This window comes from Carya illinoinensis, chromosome 1, assembly GCF_018687715.1.
Source record: "Carya illinoinensis cultivar Pawnee chromosome 1, C.illinoinensisPawnee_v1, whole genome shotgun sequence".
Classification (NCBI taxonomy): domain Eukaryota; kingdom Viridiplantae; phylum Streptophyta; class Magnoliopsida; order Fagales; family Juglandaceae; genus Carya; species Carya illinoinensis.
The window spans coordinates 34,328,984-34,346,877 of record NC_056752.1 but is presented as its reverse complement, the minus strand read 5'-3'; the positions used below and the strand labels follow the sequence as shown (position 1 = coordinate 34,346,877).

The following is a 17,894-nucleotide window of genomic DNA, read 5'->3' as shown; positions in this document are numbered from 1 at the left end:
TTAAATATTATATATTATATAATATATATAGTTAGGACGGTAAACGAACTAATTCGTATGATTGCTTGTCGGATGTTGTTGAACTCAACTCAAATTGAGATTTACTCATGAAAATCTTTAGAGAGGAAGAATAAATCTCTTCATGTTAAATAGTTAGTAAAGAGGAAGAACAACTCTCTTTAAGAGATGACAAGAATAATGTTCAATGAGAATAAATTGCCTAACTATTTTTGGGCTGAAACAGAAGTATTGCATGTTAAATAGAGTTATGTTAATGTCTAAATTAGATAAAACCCCTTTTGAGCTTTGTAATTGGAAAAAGTCTAACATTAGTTACTTTAATGTATTTAGATGCAAATGTTTCATTTTGAATGACCGGAATAATTTAGGCAAGTTTGATGCAAAATCTGATTAATGTATCTTTTTTGAGTATTCTATTATTAGTAAAGCTTGTAGAGTCTTTAATAAAAAGATTTTGATTGTACAAGAATTTATTTATGTAGTATTTGATGAATCTAATCTCATCTTTTCCAAGAAATTTGTTGATGAAAAAATAGAAGCTATAAATAACATGGAAAGCCTCAAACTCAATAAAGAGACTACAACAAAGGAAGTTTAACATGGAGACATCGGGAAAGATTATCAAAACTTAATGCAGTATACAACCAAACAATGGAAACTTGTGAAAGATCATCCAACAAAACAAATTTTAGGAGAACCAAAACAAGGTGTAAGTATTCGATCATTTCTTAGAAATGATTCCAATTATAATTCAAAAATATTGATGAATCATTTTTTGATGAATTTAATATTCTAGCCATGCAAGAAGAGTTAAATCAATTTGAAAGAAATGATATTTAACATTTATTCCTAGACACAAAAATCATATTATTACTGAAACAAAATGAGGTTTTAGAAATAAGAAACATGAGTTCGGAGTTATCACTATAAACAAGACTCGACTTGTAGATCAAGATTTCAATAAAAAAAAAAAAGAAATCGATTATAATGAGACATATGCACTAGTCGCAAGATTAACAATTATTCAAATGCTACTTGTTTATACTTGTTATAAAGATTTTAGACTTTTTCAAATGGATGTTAAAAGTACTTTCTTAAATGGTTTTATAAATAAAAATGTATATGTTGAACAACCTCAAGATTTTGAAAATTATATATCTCCAAATCATATTTTCAAATTCACAAAATCGTTATATGAATTCAAACAAGCTCCTAGGGCTTGGTATGAGAGATTTAGTGATTTCTTGATTGAAAATGGTTTTTCAAGAGAAAAGAACAATACAACTCTCTTCATTAAATATGAAAATGATGATTTTTTTTTTATTCAAATTTATGTGGATGATATAATATTTGATACTACTAATGAAAATATATGCCAAGATTTTGCTAAGAGTATGTGGGAAGAATTTAAAATGAGCATGATGGGAGAACTTAACTTTTTTCTTGGATTTCAAATCAAGCAAGCAAAAAGTTGAACATTCATTAATCGGTCAAACTATATAAAAGAATTACTCAAAAAGTTTGATATAGAAGGTATAAAGGAAATTGGAACACCAATAAGTCCATCTACCAAACTTGATAAGGATAAAACCAGTAAGCTAGTCAACTCAAAGGTATATTGAGGTATGATTGGTAGTCTATTATATTTGACAACCAGTAGATCGGATATTATGTTCAGTGTATGTTTATGTACATGTTTTCAATCTTTTCCAAAAGAATCTCATTTGACTGCAATTAAGTGCATTCTTAGATATCTTGTTGGTACAATTGACCTGGGATTATGATATCCTATGCACACTTTTTTTGATCAAATTACCTACTTAGATGTAGATTATGCTAGTTACAAAATTAATTGAAAAAACACTAGTGGAACATGTCATTTATTAGGTTATGCATTTATTTCATGGTTTAACCTACATAAGGAAGGAGAGCTCAATATCTCTATAGGTACATCTAAAAAATTTTAAGTCCATTTGTGATAATCTTGTAGCTATTGGGCGACCCGTGAGTGTTAAGCTCAAGGTGTTTGTCCTACTCAACGGACTCAACCCCAAATATGAGCCCTTCACCACCACCATGTTCAAGCCACCGATGCCTTTCTATTTCGAGGTGATGCCGCTGCTGCAAGGGTTCGAAATTAGAAGCCAACTGCACCAGATGTACAACGCACAACACGCTGCATTCTATGGCTAGACTTTGGGTCCCGGCAAAGGAAAAGGGAGACCTTGGTCCTCTTGTGGACGTGGCTTTTCCCAAGTCACACAAGTGGAACGTCTGAGCCCTCAACAAAGTGGGCCCAAAAATCAACCCAGACCAAATTCTGGATATGCACATGAAAATATTAGAGACAATGCTTGTATTCTGACCTGTCAAATATATGGGAAGCAAGGGCATACCACAATTAAATGTTGGCACCGATTCGATCATGTTGTTCAACCTAATGATATTCCTCAAGCATTGGCTACCATGACCCTCAAAAATAATATTCATGATACCGACTGGACAGCTGATACAAATGCTTCTGCCCATATGATGGGTAATTTAGGTATGCTTTCAAATCTTCGTCAATATCTTGGTAATGATGCTATACTAATTGGTGATGGTAGTCTTCACATAATAAGGCACATCCGTGACACCTTTATTAAATCTGGTAACTCATTTATTAAATTAAAAGATGTTTTACTTGTTCCTGACTTAGCAAAAAATTTATTATCAAATAGTTAGTTAACCTCTAATTATCCTTATGATTGTGAATTTTATGGTGTTCATTTTTCTATTAAGAAAAGGGAAACCAACCGCACATTACTGAACGACCGACGGAAGGGTAATTTATATGTGTTGTCCCCACCTTTTGAAGCACACTTCTCAAATTGCTTTCGCACAATTTCTAAGGAAGTTGGGACATCTTCAAGCTTCCACTCTTCAAGTTTTACATTTTAAATGTCTTATTTCGGTTATTAGAAAAAATAAAAATAACTCTATTTGTGAGAGTTGTCAACTAGGAAAAATGAGCAAACTTCATTTTTTTAATATTCTCATGATGCTTTCAATGTATTTGATAAAATTTACTGTGATTTATAGGGACTCACTTCAGTTTTATTTGTTGGTAAATTTCAATATTATTCTTGTTTTGTTGACACCTTCACCAAATATATGTGGTTTCTTCCTTTGCAAAAGAAATTTGATTTTTTTTTAATGCATTTCTCTTATTTGAAAAATTAGTTAAAAGACAATTCGACAAAAAAATTAAAGTTTTTTAAATTGATGGTAGTGGCAAATTCACTAACCATCAACTAAATTAGCATTTAAAAAAAAAAAATTCTTCATCAATATTCATGCCCTTACACTCTCGAACAACAACAATATCGTACAATTCGTGAACTTGGTATGACTTTACTTTTTCAAAGTTGAGTTCCTAAACATTTTTGCGTCAAAGTGTTTTCAACTGCTGTTTTTTTGATAAATCATCTCCCTTCTACTACTTTAGAACTTCATTCTCCATTTTTTCTTTTCCATGGTCACTACCCAGACTATATACCTCACTTAGGATTTTTGTCTCAAAATGCTATCCTTATACTTGGGATATTAAACAAAACAAGTTTAAACCCAATACCCTTCCTTATATATTTATGGGTTATAGTGACAAACATCAAGGTTATAAATTCTATCACCCTACATTTCATCGAACCTTCATTTCTCAATATGTTGTTTTTGATGAGTCCTCATTTCCTTATAAAAAACTTGGAAATTTTCATCTTCCCTCCCCTAGCGATCAAATTTTATCTATCTTTATTGATTGACATTCTGCTAACAATTTTACTTCTAATTCTATGGATGGTTCTAGTGTTTCCTCTATGTAGGTACCTCTTTCACCACATATCCCCACACTACGACGAGATTGACCACATTCCTTTGTCACCTTTGCCTTTTATGCAAGAAGCGCCCCCCCATTCAAGCCACCAACACCTACTCCACCAAATAGTGATACACCCACCTCACAACCTTCTTATCACACCATGGTAACTTGATCTCAATTTGGGATTCACAAACCTAATCCTAAGTATGCCCACTATCATTCTCTAATCGAGCTCCCCAAGAAACCTAAGACAATCCGCTCTGCTCTTAACCATGTAGGTTGATCCAAAGTAATGCAAGAAAAAATTCAAACTCTTCATGAGAACAAAACTTGGACACTTGTACCTCACTAACGTCAAATGGATGTTTTTGGATGCAAGTGGGTATTCAAAACAAAAATCAAGGTGGATGGTACCCTAGATCGACTTAAAGCTCAGCTTGTTGTCAAGAGATTCCACCAAATTGATGGTGTCTATTACACGGAGAAATTCTCTCCTACCATAAAACCATGCACCATACGGATCGTCCTCAACCTTGCTCTTATTCATAATTGGGACATTCGCCAATTCGATGTTAATAATGCTTTTCTCTAACGTGACCTTCAAGAGGATGTATTTATGGAACAACCTTCAAGTTTTATCCATCCAACTCTTTCTTCTCATGTGTGCAAATTAAATAAAGTATTATATGATTTAAAATAAGCATCTCGTGCTTGGTTTGATAAATTTAGTAATTTTTTTAATTGGTTATGGTTTTTCTTGTAGTTTCGTTGACGCCGCTCTCTTTATTTATAATTTCTCTATAAGAACAATTTATTCATTACTTTATATTGATGATATAATTCTCACAGGTTTCAACCCCATGCATCTCAATACTTTCATTTATGCTCTTGGGCAATAAATTGCAATGAAAGATCTTGGTCCTTTGCATTATTTTTTTGGAATTCAAATGACCCACAATTCAGATGGCCTTACACTATCTCAGGCTAAGTATGAGCTTGAGATTTTGGATCTTGCTCAAATGAAACATTGTAAACCTATGGGTACACCTATGATGTCGAAAAAGAAAGGACTCGCAAGTGATGTCCCTTTTCCTGATCCGAGTTATTATTGGAGTATTGTTGGGGCACTTCAATATCTCACTCTTACTCGCCTTGATTTAGCATTTACTGTTAATTTTGCATCCCAATTTTTGCAATTTCCTAGTAAGGCTAATTACAAAATGGTAAAGCGTATCTTTCGTTATTTGTATGGTACTCTTGATATCGGTATTCATTTTAGTTCACATTCTACACTTAACCTCTATGCATTTTTTGATGTAGATTGGGCAAGTTGTCATTTGTCGCTCCACCACAGGCTACTGCATTTTCTTAGGAAGAAATTGCATTTTCGAGTTTGCCAAGGAAAAAAATACAATATCCCAGTCTAGCTCTAAAGCAGAATATCGAGCCATGTGGAGCACCACTGCAGAAATTACTTGGATTTCATTTCTAGCACGTGATCTTGGTGTTACTCTCCCATAGGCACCAATTCTATTCAGTAATAATCTTAGTGCCTTACATATGATTGTCAATCCTGTTTCCATGCCCAGAGTAAGCACATCGAGATTGATTATCACTATGTGAGAGAACATGTTGCTTTTGGTCTTCTTTGTACCCGACACATTCTGGCATCTTCTCAACTTGCCGATATTTTCATCAAGCCTCTTGGACATCCTGCGCTTCACTCTTTACGAACCAAAATTGGCCTTATATCTCAGCACAATTTGTGGAAACTATTGAAGATACTCAGTAGATCACACCAACGGCTACAAAACCATACATGGAAACAAAGACACCCAATGGCTATAGGCAAATATGGAAACAGAGGACTGATTCTCATCTATTTTCCAATTATAATTCAATTGTAACGTTAAACTATAATACATATTTTCCTTACACACATCTATACAGTGAATCTATATATTGAAAGGCTCTCCAATATGCTCTCACGCTTTGTGCAACATTGCGTCAAATAGCTTGTATTCAATTCTCTTTAGTCTTTTCACTAATTATTAAGAAATTAATGACCCATCTCGATCATCAATATTGTCGGTATGGAATAGGATAGCATCTCTTACTAAAATATTTATTTAGTCATGTATAGTATATAAGCATGGTTAGTTTTCACCATATTGTATATCTTTAAAGGAGTTTATGTTAATAAATGTAAGATGATTGAATACTCTATATATATATTATAAATAAAATAAAGAGAAAGTCTTGGTTAGAGAAAAATGAAATAGAGAAATAAATCTTTATATCTCTGATCTCTCTCTAAGTTGAGTCTCTATTTATGATAAAATATTATATTAATGGCATAATACCTTCTTATTCTTCTCTAATTCGTGGTGGAGGTACCCTTTGATACCCACCCAATGAAATATATGATGAGAGGCTGAGATAATGATTTACACTCCTTTCGATCATGGTTTGTTAGGTAGCCACATCATGCATATTGATGAGTGCACGAAAGTACGTTCTGATCATTACTTTTACGAGTTTAATTGCTAGATTATATGTATTATTTAGGCATTTTGATTATATTTTTTCAAATTAAACTTTAATTTCATAATGCCCAAGTTTTGATTCAGTGTCTAATGATTTTATTGTAGGAATAAATTTAAAAATGATTAACTTAAAGTCTAGTTAATAAGGAAGAAGAGAACAATCAAAGGAGAATTTCATACATCCAAAGTTAAAGAAATTTGAGTCATAAACAAGGAAGGAAAAAGCAATTAATGAAAAATATTTAGAATCAGCAGCCTCTCTGAGTATCTATTATTATTATAGTCATATCTTCCTCTATTGATATTCGATTGAGGCGATTCAAGATGTGTTAGATATATAACTCAATGGGCTACATTTTCTCTAGAAATAAATATTTTCTATTTCGGTATTTTACTAAGCAAAAAAGGGCCCGCAATATGCATCTGGAAATCTAGAGTATTGGCTACAGAGTTTGTGCGCGATTTTCTTTCCATATTAAGGATAGCTCGTGAAAATGAAGGAAAATAAAGAGCCAACGGACAAAAAAAAAAGGTCCTTCTAGTTTTTGAGAGAGAGGATGTTAGGGTTTGGAGAAACTCATATTCCAGAAAAAGAATTATTCTTCTTTCCAATAAAGAGCTAATTCCTTATTGAGGCTAGGGATGAACTTGCTTGAATGATGATAATTTCAATTCTATTGAATTTGTGTGATAAAATTTTTTGTTGATACAATTATTATGTATCATCTCTTATTAGTCTTATTTTTATTGGGATAATTTTATAGCCAATATTTTTTATAGATTCAGTCATACTTTCTCTATGGGATTGTTAAGGTGCTTATGATCTGGTTGTTGATCTTATTCATGTGATTCTCTGCTGCAGTATTGCTATTAAGTGTATTATCATCTTTGAATCTAAGTCTAATAGGATAACAATATGTGCTTTCAAAAGAAGAATGGTTTTCAAGAATTACATTTGAACAAATTGGTTATAAAGATATATTTTCTGATTAGAGAGTCTGGTATTACGATCTCTAATTGAGTATCTAATGAATCTGATATGGATAAAATTATCAAGTTTAAATAAGGGACTCCCAATACTTCATTGCTATTAATTTTGGTCAAATTTTTTCATTATTACATTTTGGCTCTTTTGTTTATTTCTTTTCAGAAAGGATTTGTTTTACATTACTACTTTGATTTTTGTTTTATTAAATTTTTAGTTTCTTTGTTTATTCTACTATTTTTTTAATTTGTCTTTCTATAGACTCGACACCCCAAAGCTGTGCTATAACTACCGCGTTATTATTTGGGCATAATCACATGTATATAGGGGTAGCAATATGTGATACAATCCGTTAACTCAACATGAACACAATACGAAATTAGTAGATTTGGGCTTGAAGTTAACAGATTCGGATCAAAATGAGTTGATCCATTAAAATATAATTAATTAACAGGTCACTAGCGGGTCAACCCCCTTGATCCATTAGTAACCCGTTTAGACTTGTTAAAGTTTTTACTCAAAATAACAATTATATTATTTTTAATCTAAAAGCAAAAATACCCTAACCCTATTTCGTATTTCCTAACACACACACACACACACACACACTCTCTCTCTCTCTCTCTCTCTCTCTCTCTCTCTCTCTCTCTCTCTCTCTCTCACTCTCTCTCTCTCTCTCTCTCTCTCTCTCTCTCTCTCTCTCTCTCTCACAGAGTTCTCAGTTGAGTTAGTTCTCACGAGTCATGATCACTTCCGACACTTCCTCTAGATTATAATTTTGGTTTTCTATTGTTTGGATCGTAGTTTTAGACTTATATAGCTAGTTTTATATTTTTGGAAGATATTGTGATTTTAAATTTTATGTAAAATTATATTAATCAGGTCAAATGGATTATTTGGATTAATTCAACTCTTTACATAAACGAGTTGATACGAGTCGAAACGGATTGTGTCGTATCGATATATTTTTAATTAATTCATAACGGTTCGTTTCATGTCAACCCGTTATTTTAAAGGGTCATGTTAGAGTTTGAAAATCTGACTTGTTAAGCTTAACAAGTCGTGTTCGGGTTGACCCACATCATATAATATATACGACACAAACAAGATCCATTAATACAATTTGCTAGCATATATACTATAAGTGGAGGCTAGTACACCTTTTTAATTTTTGGTTTTTTGATTTTGTTTTTAATTTATAGTGTTTTGGTGGTTACTTTTCAGTTTTGGTTTTTGATATTTTTTTGTTTAGGTACCGTACTACTTGTTGATGCATTTCACTGGCTAAACAGTTTGGTCAACGTCAGATGATGATCCTCCCGTCTCATATGATGGGTCTTAGATATATATATATATATATAGGAAAATTCTTATTGCAGGCCTAAATGAAACGACAATGTTTTATTATTAAATGAAATACTACGTTTCACCCCATCGCCCCGTCGCTTTGTACGAAAAGTCACTTCGTAAATTTGTGAAGATGTTTTCAATACTTACGGTTTGAGTTATCTGGTTTGAATACATTTGTCTAGTTTGATAAATCTAGTTTGAATGCAGATGGCTACATTTATCTGGTTTGATAAATCTCGTTTTATTCTCTTTTCTTTAATTTGCCTCCATTTTCCTTATGTTCTTTCTTTTGTTTGAAGCAGATTCATCTTTATTTTTCTCTCCGAGAATATAGAGCATGAGACTATTGAAAGTTTAATTAAATTTTCTAGAGCAATCAAATCAAGTGCAAAAGTTTTTAGCACAGTACTGTAATAAGTTTTAGCACAAAAACTGTGTACACAGATAGGAAGATGCCAAAATACAACCAAAGCTACACAAGGGGAACAATGCCATATGCATCCCTCTTCTTTTTCTGAGTCAATTCCAACTCTTTATTCTACTCCCTGAAGACACAGATTTACGGTAGGAGTAATAAACAAAATTTCTTTTGTAATTTTAACTTGAGTTTTTTTTAGTTTTTTGGTTCAGATTTGAGGTTCTCATCTTGTAGTCTTCTTTCTACTTGCTCAAATCTGAACAAAATATGCATAAGACACCAAAAATCAGAAAGAAAACAAACCTTGAGTGTGACTCTGTCCATGGTGGAGGTGGTTGTTCTGTTGATGGTGGAAGAGATTGGGATGTGGTGGTCGATGATGGTGGAGATTTGGTCGGGGGCACCGCAGAGGCGTATTGCAGAAGAGATTGAAATGTTTTTTCGCCTGTTTTGCTTTAAGTTGAAAAGAAGGGTGCTATAGTCATTTCTTGCTATAAAATGGGGGCAGTTTAGTCATTTTACATATTGAGACTGCAATACAGTCCTATTGAGAGGATTGTATATAGCACCATTCATATATATATATATATATATATATATATATATATACACACACAAGAAATAAGCTCATTTTAAGTGATATAAGTCACTAGAATTACTAGGAAAAATTACAAGAATTGAGTATTTTCGGCTACTTTTAATCGCCCACAAGTAACCGCTTCTAGAGAGCAAAGTAAAATTTTTTCCAACGATTTTAAAAATTGACAGAAATGTCCATTATTTCTGACTAGAATAATAGCCGATAATTTTAATAAAATGTTGTTGCAAAAGGTTTGTGAAAATTTATCATGAGTTGCCAACTTTATTTTTGGCGATGGATTTTCGTAGCAAATAGTCTTATATTTGCCAGAATAGCTTCCTGGTGTTTTGGTTTTCGCCACAAATGGTCTTGCATTCGCCGAAATAGCTTCCTAACGTTTTGGAATAGAAAAAATTTATTCTTGGTTGTACGTGATTTTTTCTTCCTTGATATTTATTTCTTTTATGATAGGTAATTGCTTGTTAATAAATTAAAAAATGCTAGATTTGAAGAAATTTATATTTGCTTGCCAACATCATTCAAATAACCTCAACATACATATTTGAAATTCACTACTTTTTAGTTTTGAGTTTTACAAAATGCCATCCAATATATCACAATGAAATGTAAATTTGCAAGTGGAATTCTTTTTTCTTGAGTTCAACTTTGATTCCATCTTTGACAGCTTCTAAAACATTTTTGCTTTGTATTTCTTAATACTCTAATTCAATCCTATGAGAAACAAGAGGACAAAATATATTGACACAAATATTTTTCCAAAATTAAAATAACAACTTTTTGCGACAATAATTATATTGCCAGAAATAAAAATAGCCGCAAATATTGTTTTTTCTTATAGTGGTAATTTGTTTGGAATACTCATTCATGGTTACTTGATAATAAAATTCATTATAAAGCCTACCTCCACAAATCTTGAATTTAAAATTTATTATAAATAGAGTTTGATATAGGCTATTCATTCTCATTAAACTCTCTACAATTATTCTCACGGAGTTCTCTCTATAAAATCGTCTAGAGGCTTCTAGCTCTTTTTTCCCTCCTACAAGTCCATCCTAGCTCTCAAAGGAAGCCAATTGCTCTCTGTGTTGCTTCCCCCTCATTTTCATTGTTTTATATCTTGTCATCGATCCAGCTTTAAATATCATCTTCTCTTTATATTTGATCAAATCTTATCTTTATCCGACCTTCTCTCATTTTCATCCTAGTATAGTGAATTTTAATCTCTCATAGATTTTTGGTGTGCTTAACACATGCACTAATTTATCCCAATGATCTTTATGATTTGATGTGGCGTAATATACATGGGCATTCGCTGGCCGCTGTGTTTGAGGTGTAAATTAGGAATGTGCTACAATTATATTGATACTAAACCTGGGCTGCTGGGAGGTCGGGTCCTTCTCTTTCTCCTTTGAGTAAGAGTGAGGTTTTTAGTCTCCTTACGTCTGTAGGGAGAGTGTGTCTCTCATGTGAGAGCTACAGTCAACACAGTCCATGGTTATGGAGGAAGAGGATCTCTCTAAGAGGTGAGAGAGACTGCATCTATCTCATGAGGAAAGCAAGGTGTTTCATGTCTCGAATGAAGGTAAGTCAGGTAACTCTATAAGGTGGAAGTACTGTATTATTGGTGGCATTCTGGCGGACAAAGGAATAAGCAATGAAGCATTTCGGGTGACAATGTCTCAAGTGTGGAAGTTAGATGGTTGGGTGCAATTCAAGGATCTTGGCAACCATAAATTCTTGATAGAGTTCCAACATCTAGCTGATAAGGAGAGAGTACTAGGGGGAAGACCATAGTTCTTTGATCGCAACCTTCTGTCCCTTCAAGAAGTTGATGAAAAGATGCCCATGAACTCTGTTTGTTTTAACTTCGAACCCTTCTGGGTACAGTTGCATGGGTTTCCCTTGGCTGCAATGACTGTGGAAGTTGGCACTCAGCTGGGGGCTGCCATTGGGGAAGTAATCCGTGTAGATGCAGATTCAAATGGCTGGGCTTGGGGCAAATGTATGAGGGTGAGAGTGGCTGTGAACTTGAACAAACCTTTACTGAGGGGGAAGTGGTTAGAGATGGAAAACCATACACATTGGATTTCATGCAAGTATGAAAGGCTCCAAAATATATGCTTCACATGTGGTATCTTATCACATAAAGGTCGAATATGTAACAAATCTAAGGGGGTAAGATCAGAGGAGGTAAAGCTAGGAGAGCAATTTGGTCCATGGATCAGAGCTCAGCCCATGAACTCCTCCATATTTGACTACCGTAAATATGAAGAGTCTAACCACCAGAAGGGGTGGAAAAAAGAAGAAGAGGAAGCCTCAGTTAGTGCTGAAACAAAAGGTGGAAGGGACTGCAACTTGGTGAATCATCTCGAACCAATCAAAGAGCCTCCTATAAGGAAATCTGCAGCTCTGTCCTCTAAGGCAGAAGAGGTTGGTGAGGAATCCTCGGAACCTTGTCCTAAGGATGGGACATTCAGACCTGGACAGACTTCTAAAATGGAAGGCCAGGATTCAAAGGAAGAGGCCATGATCAATGCAGGATCTCAGGTAGATATTGAAATGGTGGCTATCCGAGGTGACATGTACCATGGGGAAGCAGAAAATTAGAAGGCTTCTCAGGCAAGCCTGCTGGAGAGTTTATGCACCATAGACAAGGGCACCATGGGAATATTTCGAAAGTCAGATAAGGTGGGCAAAAACTCTGATAGGAGTACAGTAAAGAAAAGGGGGTCTACGTGGAAAAGGAAAGCTAGGGAGGTGAGTCCTCGTGTGACTAGAGCAAGAGAGGCAAGTTCTAAGAAGAGGGGCACAAGTGATAGTAGCTATGAAGGGGTGGTGGGTCTGGCAAGGAAAAAGCTCAGGTTGTCTGATCTCAATGCTGTGGACATTTCCAGTTCTCAAGTGGTGGAGAGGCTGCCTTGCAGCCCCACCAAGGGCCATGATAGGCCTTAGCTGGAACTGTAGGAGGCTTGGGAACCCCCGTACAGTTAGAGAGCTTCAAATGTTGGTGAAAACTAAGTGGCCCAAGTTTATTTTCTTAATCGAAACTAAATGTGGTAGGAATAAGGTTGAGGAGGTGAGATCAAGGGTGGGGTTTGACTGTTCTATTGTGGTTGAAAGTAGGGGATTGAGTGGAGGACTAGCCTTCATGTGGCATAATGAAGATAACTTTACCCTGCAATCATACTCTCAGCATCATATTTCTATGCTTCTGCAACTGGAACACAACAGTGAACAAATCCTTTTAACTGGTTTCTATGGCTCGCCAGTTACAGCTCAGAGGAAAGACAGTTGGAAAGGGTCTGGCATGGCTATGCTTTGGAGACTTCAATGAGATATTGCACCTACATGAGATGCAAGGGGGAGCTATGAGACCTTACCACCAGATGGAAGAATTTAGCAGAAGTTTGGTAAAGTGTGGCCTGAGTGATATGAGGTTTGAAGGAAATAAATTCACGTGGTGTAATAATAAAGAGGGGGCTTTTTTCACCAAGGAAAGACTAGACCGTGCTTTGGGAAACTTGGAACTGACCTTGAAATTCTCTGATTGTTGCATCCAGGTTCTAGCAGCATAATCCTCAGACCATAACCCACTGGTAATGCATCTAGAAAACGGTGGGAGAAGGTATAACAGTAACGGGAGTGGTAAGGAGAGAATTTTCAGATATGAAGCTTCCTGGAAATTGCATGAAGAATGCAATACAATAGTAGCCAGTTGCTGGTCCTCTCAAAGGCAGCAAAGAGGTTCACATCTGTGGTGGTCTCAGCAATGCTTGGGCAAGTGTAAAGAAGACCTAATGAAGTGGAGTAAAACCACCCTTAAACATCATAGGAAAGTTGTTCAATCGAAGCTAGCTCAATTGGCTATCTTGCAGGAAAGCAACACTGGAGCAAATAATGGTATTATCAGGGAGGTTCAGCTGTAAATTGATAAGCTACTTGAAGAGGAAAATGTCAAATGGAAACAAAGGGCAAAGCAAGCATGGCTAAAAAATGGAGATAGTAATTCCAAGTTCTTCCATAGAGGAGGAAAACTAATGAGATCAATTGCTTGGTTAGAGAAGATGGTAGCCTAACTAGGGACTTAGAGGAAATCTCTGAGTGCTTTGGAAATTACTACCAGTCCCTCTTCTCTTCAAGTAATCCTGTGGGAATTGGTGGTGTTTAGCCAAGCTCGACAGGAAAGTGGATGGAAACATGAACTCCTTACTTGATGCAGTGTTCTCAGCTGGTGAGGTAAAAGAAGCATTGTTTCAAATGAACCCCCTCGGTTCCCCAGGACTAGATGGATTCCCTGCTGAATTCTACCAAGCTCATTGGAACATTGTTGGTGATAAAGTTACTCATGCTGTTCTAGAGGTCCTCAACTCAGGGGGAAATATCAGTGGCATCAACAAAACTTTTATAGTGCTCATTCCCAAGGTAAAAGGCCCTAAAACTGTCATGGAATTCAGACCTATCTCGTTGTGTAATGTTTTATACAAAGTAGTATCTAAGGTCCTTTCCAATAGACTTAAGTTGATCCTCCCTCAGATTGTATCCCAAACACAATGTGCTTTTGTCCCCGGGAGGTTGATCCTTGATAATGTAATAGTAGCTTTTGAAACCATGCACTCTATGTCAATTAGAGGTGGGAGACAGAAAAGTCATATGGCGATTAAGCTTGATATGAGTAAAGCATATGATAGGGTTGAGTGGGGCTTCTTACATGCAGTTATGGTTAAACTGGGATTTTCTGAGAAGTAGGTCAGGTTGGTTATGGGCTGTGTAACAAGTATGTCTTACTCTCTGCTCCTTAATGGGTCCTCCCAAGGCTTTTTTAAACCCTCAAGAGGCATTAGGCAGGGGGATCCCCTCTCCCCATACCTTTTCCTGCTAGTGTCTGAAGTGCTTAGTAGTCTCCTTAACCATGCTGAAAGGAACAGAAGAATTCATGGCTTTCCTGTAGGGAGGGGCCAGATCAACATCAGCCACATGCTTTTTGCAGATGATTGCTTGTTATTTTGTAGAGCACAAGCTGAGGAATGGGCCACTATTAACTCTCTACTCAGCATCTATGAAGGGGCCTCGGGTCAGAAGATCAACAAGGATAAAACTTCAATCTACTTCAGTGCAAACACTAAACCAGAAGCAAGAGACTACATCTTGGGGATAGTTGGCACTAGAGCTACCAAGTGCTATGAGAGGTATCTTGGTCTGCCTTCTCTGGTGGGTAGATCAAGGTAAAAATCCTTCAAAAGCATTCTTGACAGAGTAAGAAGCAAAGTGACCAATTGGAAGACAAAGCTCCTTTCACAGGCAGGGAAAGAGATTCTCTTCAAAGCAGTCATCCAAGCTCTTCCAACGTATAGTATGGGAGTTTTCAAGCTCCCAAAGGTGATATTGAAGGAAATCAACAAGGTGATGAAACAGTTCTGGTGGGGCAAACAGGATAGAGGAAGTAAAGTACATTGGGTCTCTTGCAGTCAAATGGGAAGATCAAAGGAATTAGGGGGGATGGGGTTCTGAGATTTTGAGAGTTTCAACACAGCACTCCTGGCTAAGCAAGCTTGGCGCATCATCCAGTTCCCAACATCTCTAGCCTCCCAAGTTCTCAAGGCAAAATACTTCAGGAACTCTAGCTTTCTTCAGGCCAAATTGGGGGCCAGACCATCTCTTATTTGGAGGAGTATTTGGTCCTCAAGGGCTCTAATTGAAAAATGATCTATGTGGAGAATTGGTAATGGAAAGGAGACCAAGATATGAAAGGATAGATGGTTACCTCAACCTTCAACTTTTATGGTTCAGGGACATGGGCAAAACATTGTGGAGGAAGCTTTGGTAGCTGAACTAATAAATGAAGACACCAAACAGTGGGACAGGGAAAAGATCTTAAGATTGCTTGGCCCTACAAATGCTGCAATTATCCAGAAGATTCATGTGAGCACGAGTGGGGCAAAGGATAGACTTATCTGGCTAGGCACTAAGGATGGTGGATTCACAGTTAGGAGTGCATATCATTTGCAAAAGGAACTCACAACAGGTCAAAAGGGTCAGTCATCAAGTGGAGCACTTAATTTCAAAAACTGGACTTGGTTTTGGAAACTAAAGATTCCCAATGCAGTTAAGGTCTTCCTGTGGAGAGCTTGCTTAGAGTCATTGCCTACAATGTTGAATCTTTTCAAGAAGAAGATAGTGAGCTCTCCCTTGTGTCCAGTCTGCTGCAGTTCTGATGAGACAGCGGGCCATATTCTGTGGAACTGTCCCTCAGCCATGGATGTGTGGAGTTATGGACCAAAAAGAATCCAAAAGAGCTCTGTGAGGGCAGAGAGTTTCTTCAAGATAGTTAAGGGGTTAAGGGACCAATGTGACATACAAACGCTGGGTGCTTTTGCTATGACAGCAAGGGATATCTGGCAGAGGAGAAACAAGTTGGTTTTTGAGGGATCCTTTCTGCATCCTAGAGTTCTAGCACAGAGGGCTGCCCAACAACTTGAGGCCTTTAAACTAGCTCAGGTGGTTCCAATGTCAGCCTCCCGTTTGTACACCAACCAGGCATCAAGTTGGACCCCACCACCAGAGGATGTTGTTAAGATAAATTGGGATGCAGCATTGAGTGAAGCTCGTGACAGGGTGGGGATTGGTCTGATAGCTTGAGACCATAGGGGTAGTGTGGTTGCTGTAAAGAGGGTAGCTAAGGAAGGCTGTGTTGCTCCTTTGCTGGCAGAGGCTATAGGAGGACTTCAAGCTGCTATATTTGCATTCGAGATAAACCTGTCCTCAGTAGTCTTGGAGGGTGATTGCAGGTTGTCCAAGGTCTTGGTCTTCATAAGAAGAGGTGGGATAGTGTAGGTTTGGTCATGTCAGACACTAGAATCCTCCTCACTAGATTTGTTCAATTCAGTGTTTCTTTTGTTAAGAGATGTGGCAACCAAAAAGCTCATTGTTTAGCTAAGGAAGCTTTAGAAGTTTCTGAGGAGTCATCTACAAGGGTCGGTCAGCCTTATTGTAATATGTACTCTTCTTTATTATTAAGTTGAATATACAAGCATCTTTCCTTTCAAAAAAAAAAAAAAAACCTGGGCTGCTGTGAATATATATGATCATACTTAACTTTGTTTTTTAAAAGAAAATATCATCATTTATTTATAAAGAGAAACTTATATTGATGACTCGATACATGTGAAGATATCCTCATATCAACTATTTGGCACTCCATCAGTACACTATTAGACTGGTCTGGATTTCACTATTGCTGATATTCTCCAAAGACAAACATCTAAAAGACAATATTCTGCTTAAACAGAGTTTCAACCTCACCGGCCTTCATAAAAAATGAAGACTCAACTTTTAAGGATAATTAATTGTCCAAAAGACAAATTCCTTTTTTATTTTTACCATACAATAAGGAAAATAAAAATGATAAATGATAAATTATAATTTAGATCAATATCGGTAGATTTCAGAATCTATGACGGTGCATGAAAATAACAAATTTATCTCCTTTTAACCACAAAAATTAAATCTGAAAAATTTAATAATAACTGTTCTGGTGATTTAACTTGTGTGGTGAGAAAATTGTTCGAAGGATTGGTACGTGAGGAGCACGCACAATAATTTTTATAAAACTGCCACTATATTCCAAACGTTTGCGCTTGAGAATCTTCTTACATTACACATATTTTTTGAAAATTGTTGAAAAATTATAAATTTGATTTTTTCCATCTTAAAAGAAAAAAAAAAAAACTAAAAAAAATAAGGAAACGAGTGGCAGGTGGGGACCATCCCAGTCAGCATATGTTAATATCTTGTAGCTAGCAGGTCTAGAAATTAAATGGTCAGTTGTTTATGAAATATATACATGCGCCCGTACATATTAAATGGCTCGATCAGTACCTGTCCCGGAAAATAATTATAATTCATTTCAGTGCTCATTGACCAACTTGGATGGCAGTACCGATCTTGATCTTCGTGCTGTTTTCCAAAATTGATAGACGTTGGAATTCGCTAGCTAGAAAAAAAAAATTATTTATCTTAAATTTTCCATTTTCTCCTCATCAATTCGTAAAAATTATGGGATATTATCATGATCTCATATTATTTAGGAGGGAATTAAAGTCCTTGCTAATTTTATTGAT

At 35.9% G+C, this 17,894-nt stretch overlaps 1 protein-coding gene across 1 annotated transcript; it reads left to right on the top strand.

The window, feature by feature from the left end:
- The first annotated feature begins 4,824 nt into the window (after window positions 1–4,824).
- LOC122292026 (uncharacterized mitochondrial protein AtMg00810-like) lies at window positions 4,825–5,398 on the top strand. Its single transcript, XM_043100225.1, has 2 exons — window positions 4,825–5,100; window positions 5,198–5,398. The coding sequence occupies exons 1-2, from the start codon at window positions 4,825–4,827 to the stop codon at window positions 5,396–5,398; spliced, it is 477 nt and encodes a 158-aa protein (XP_042956159.1).
- The last annotated feature ends 12,496 nt before the right edge of the window (window positions 5,399–17,894 follow it).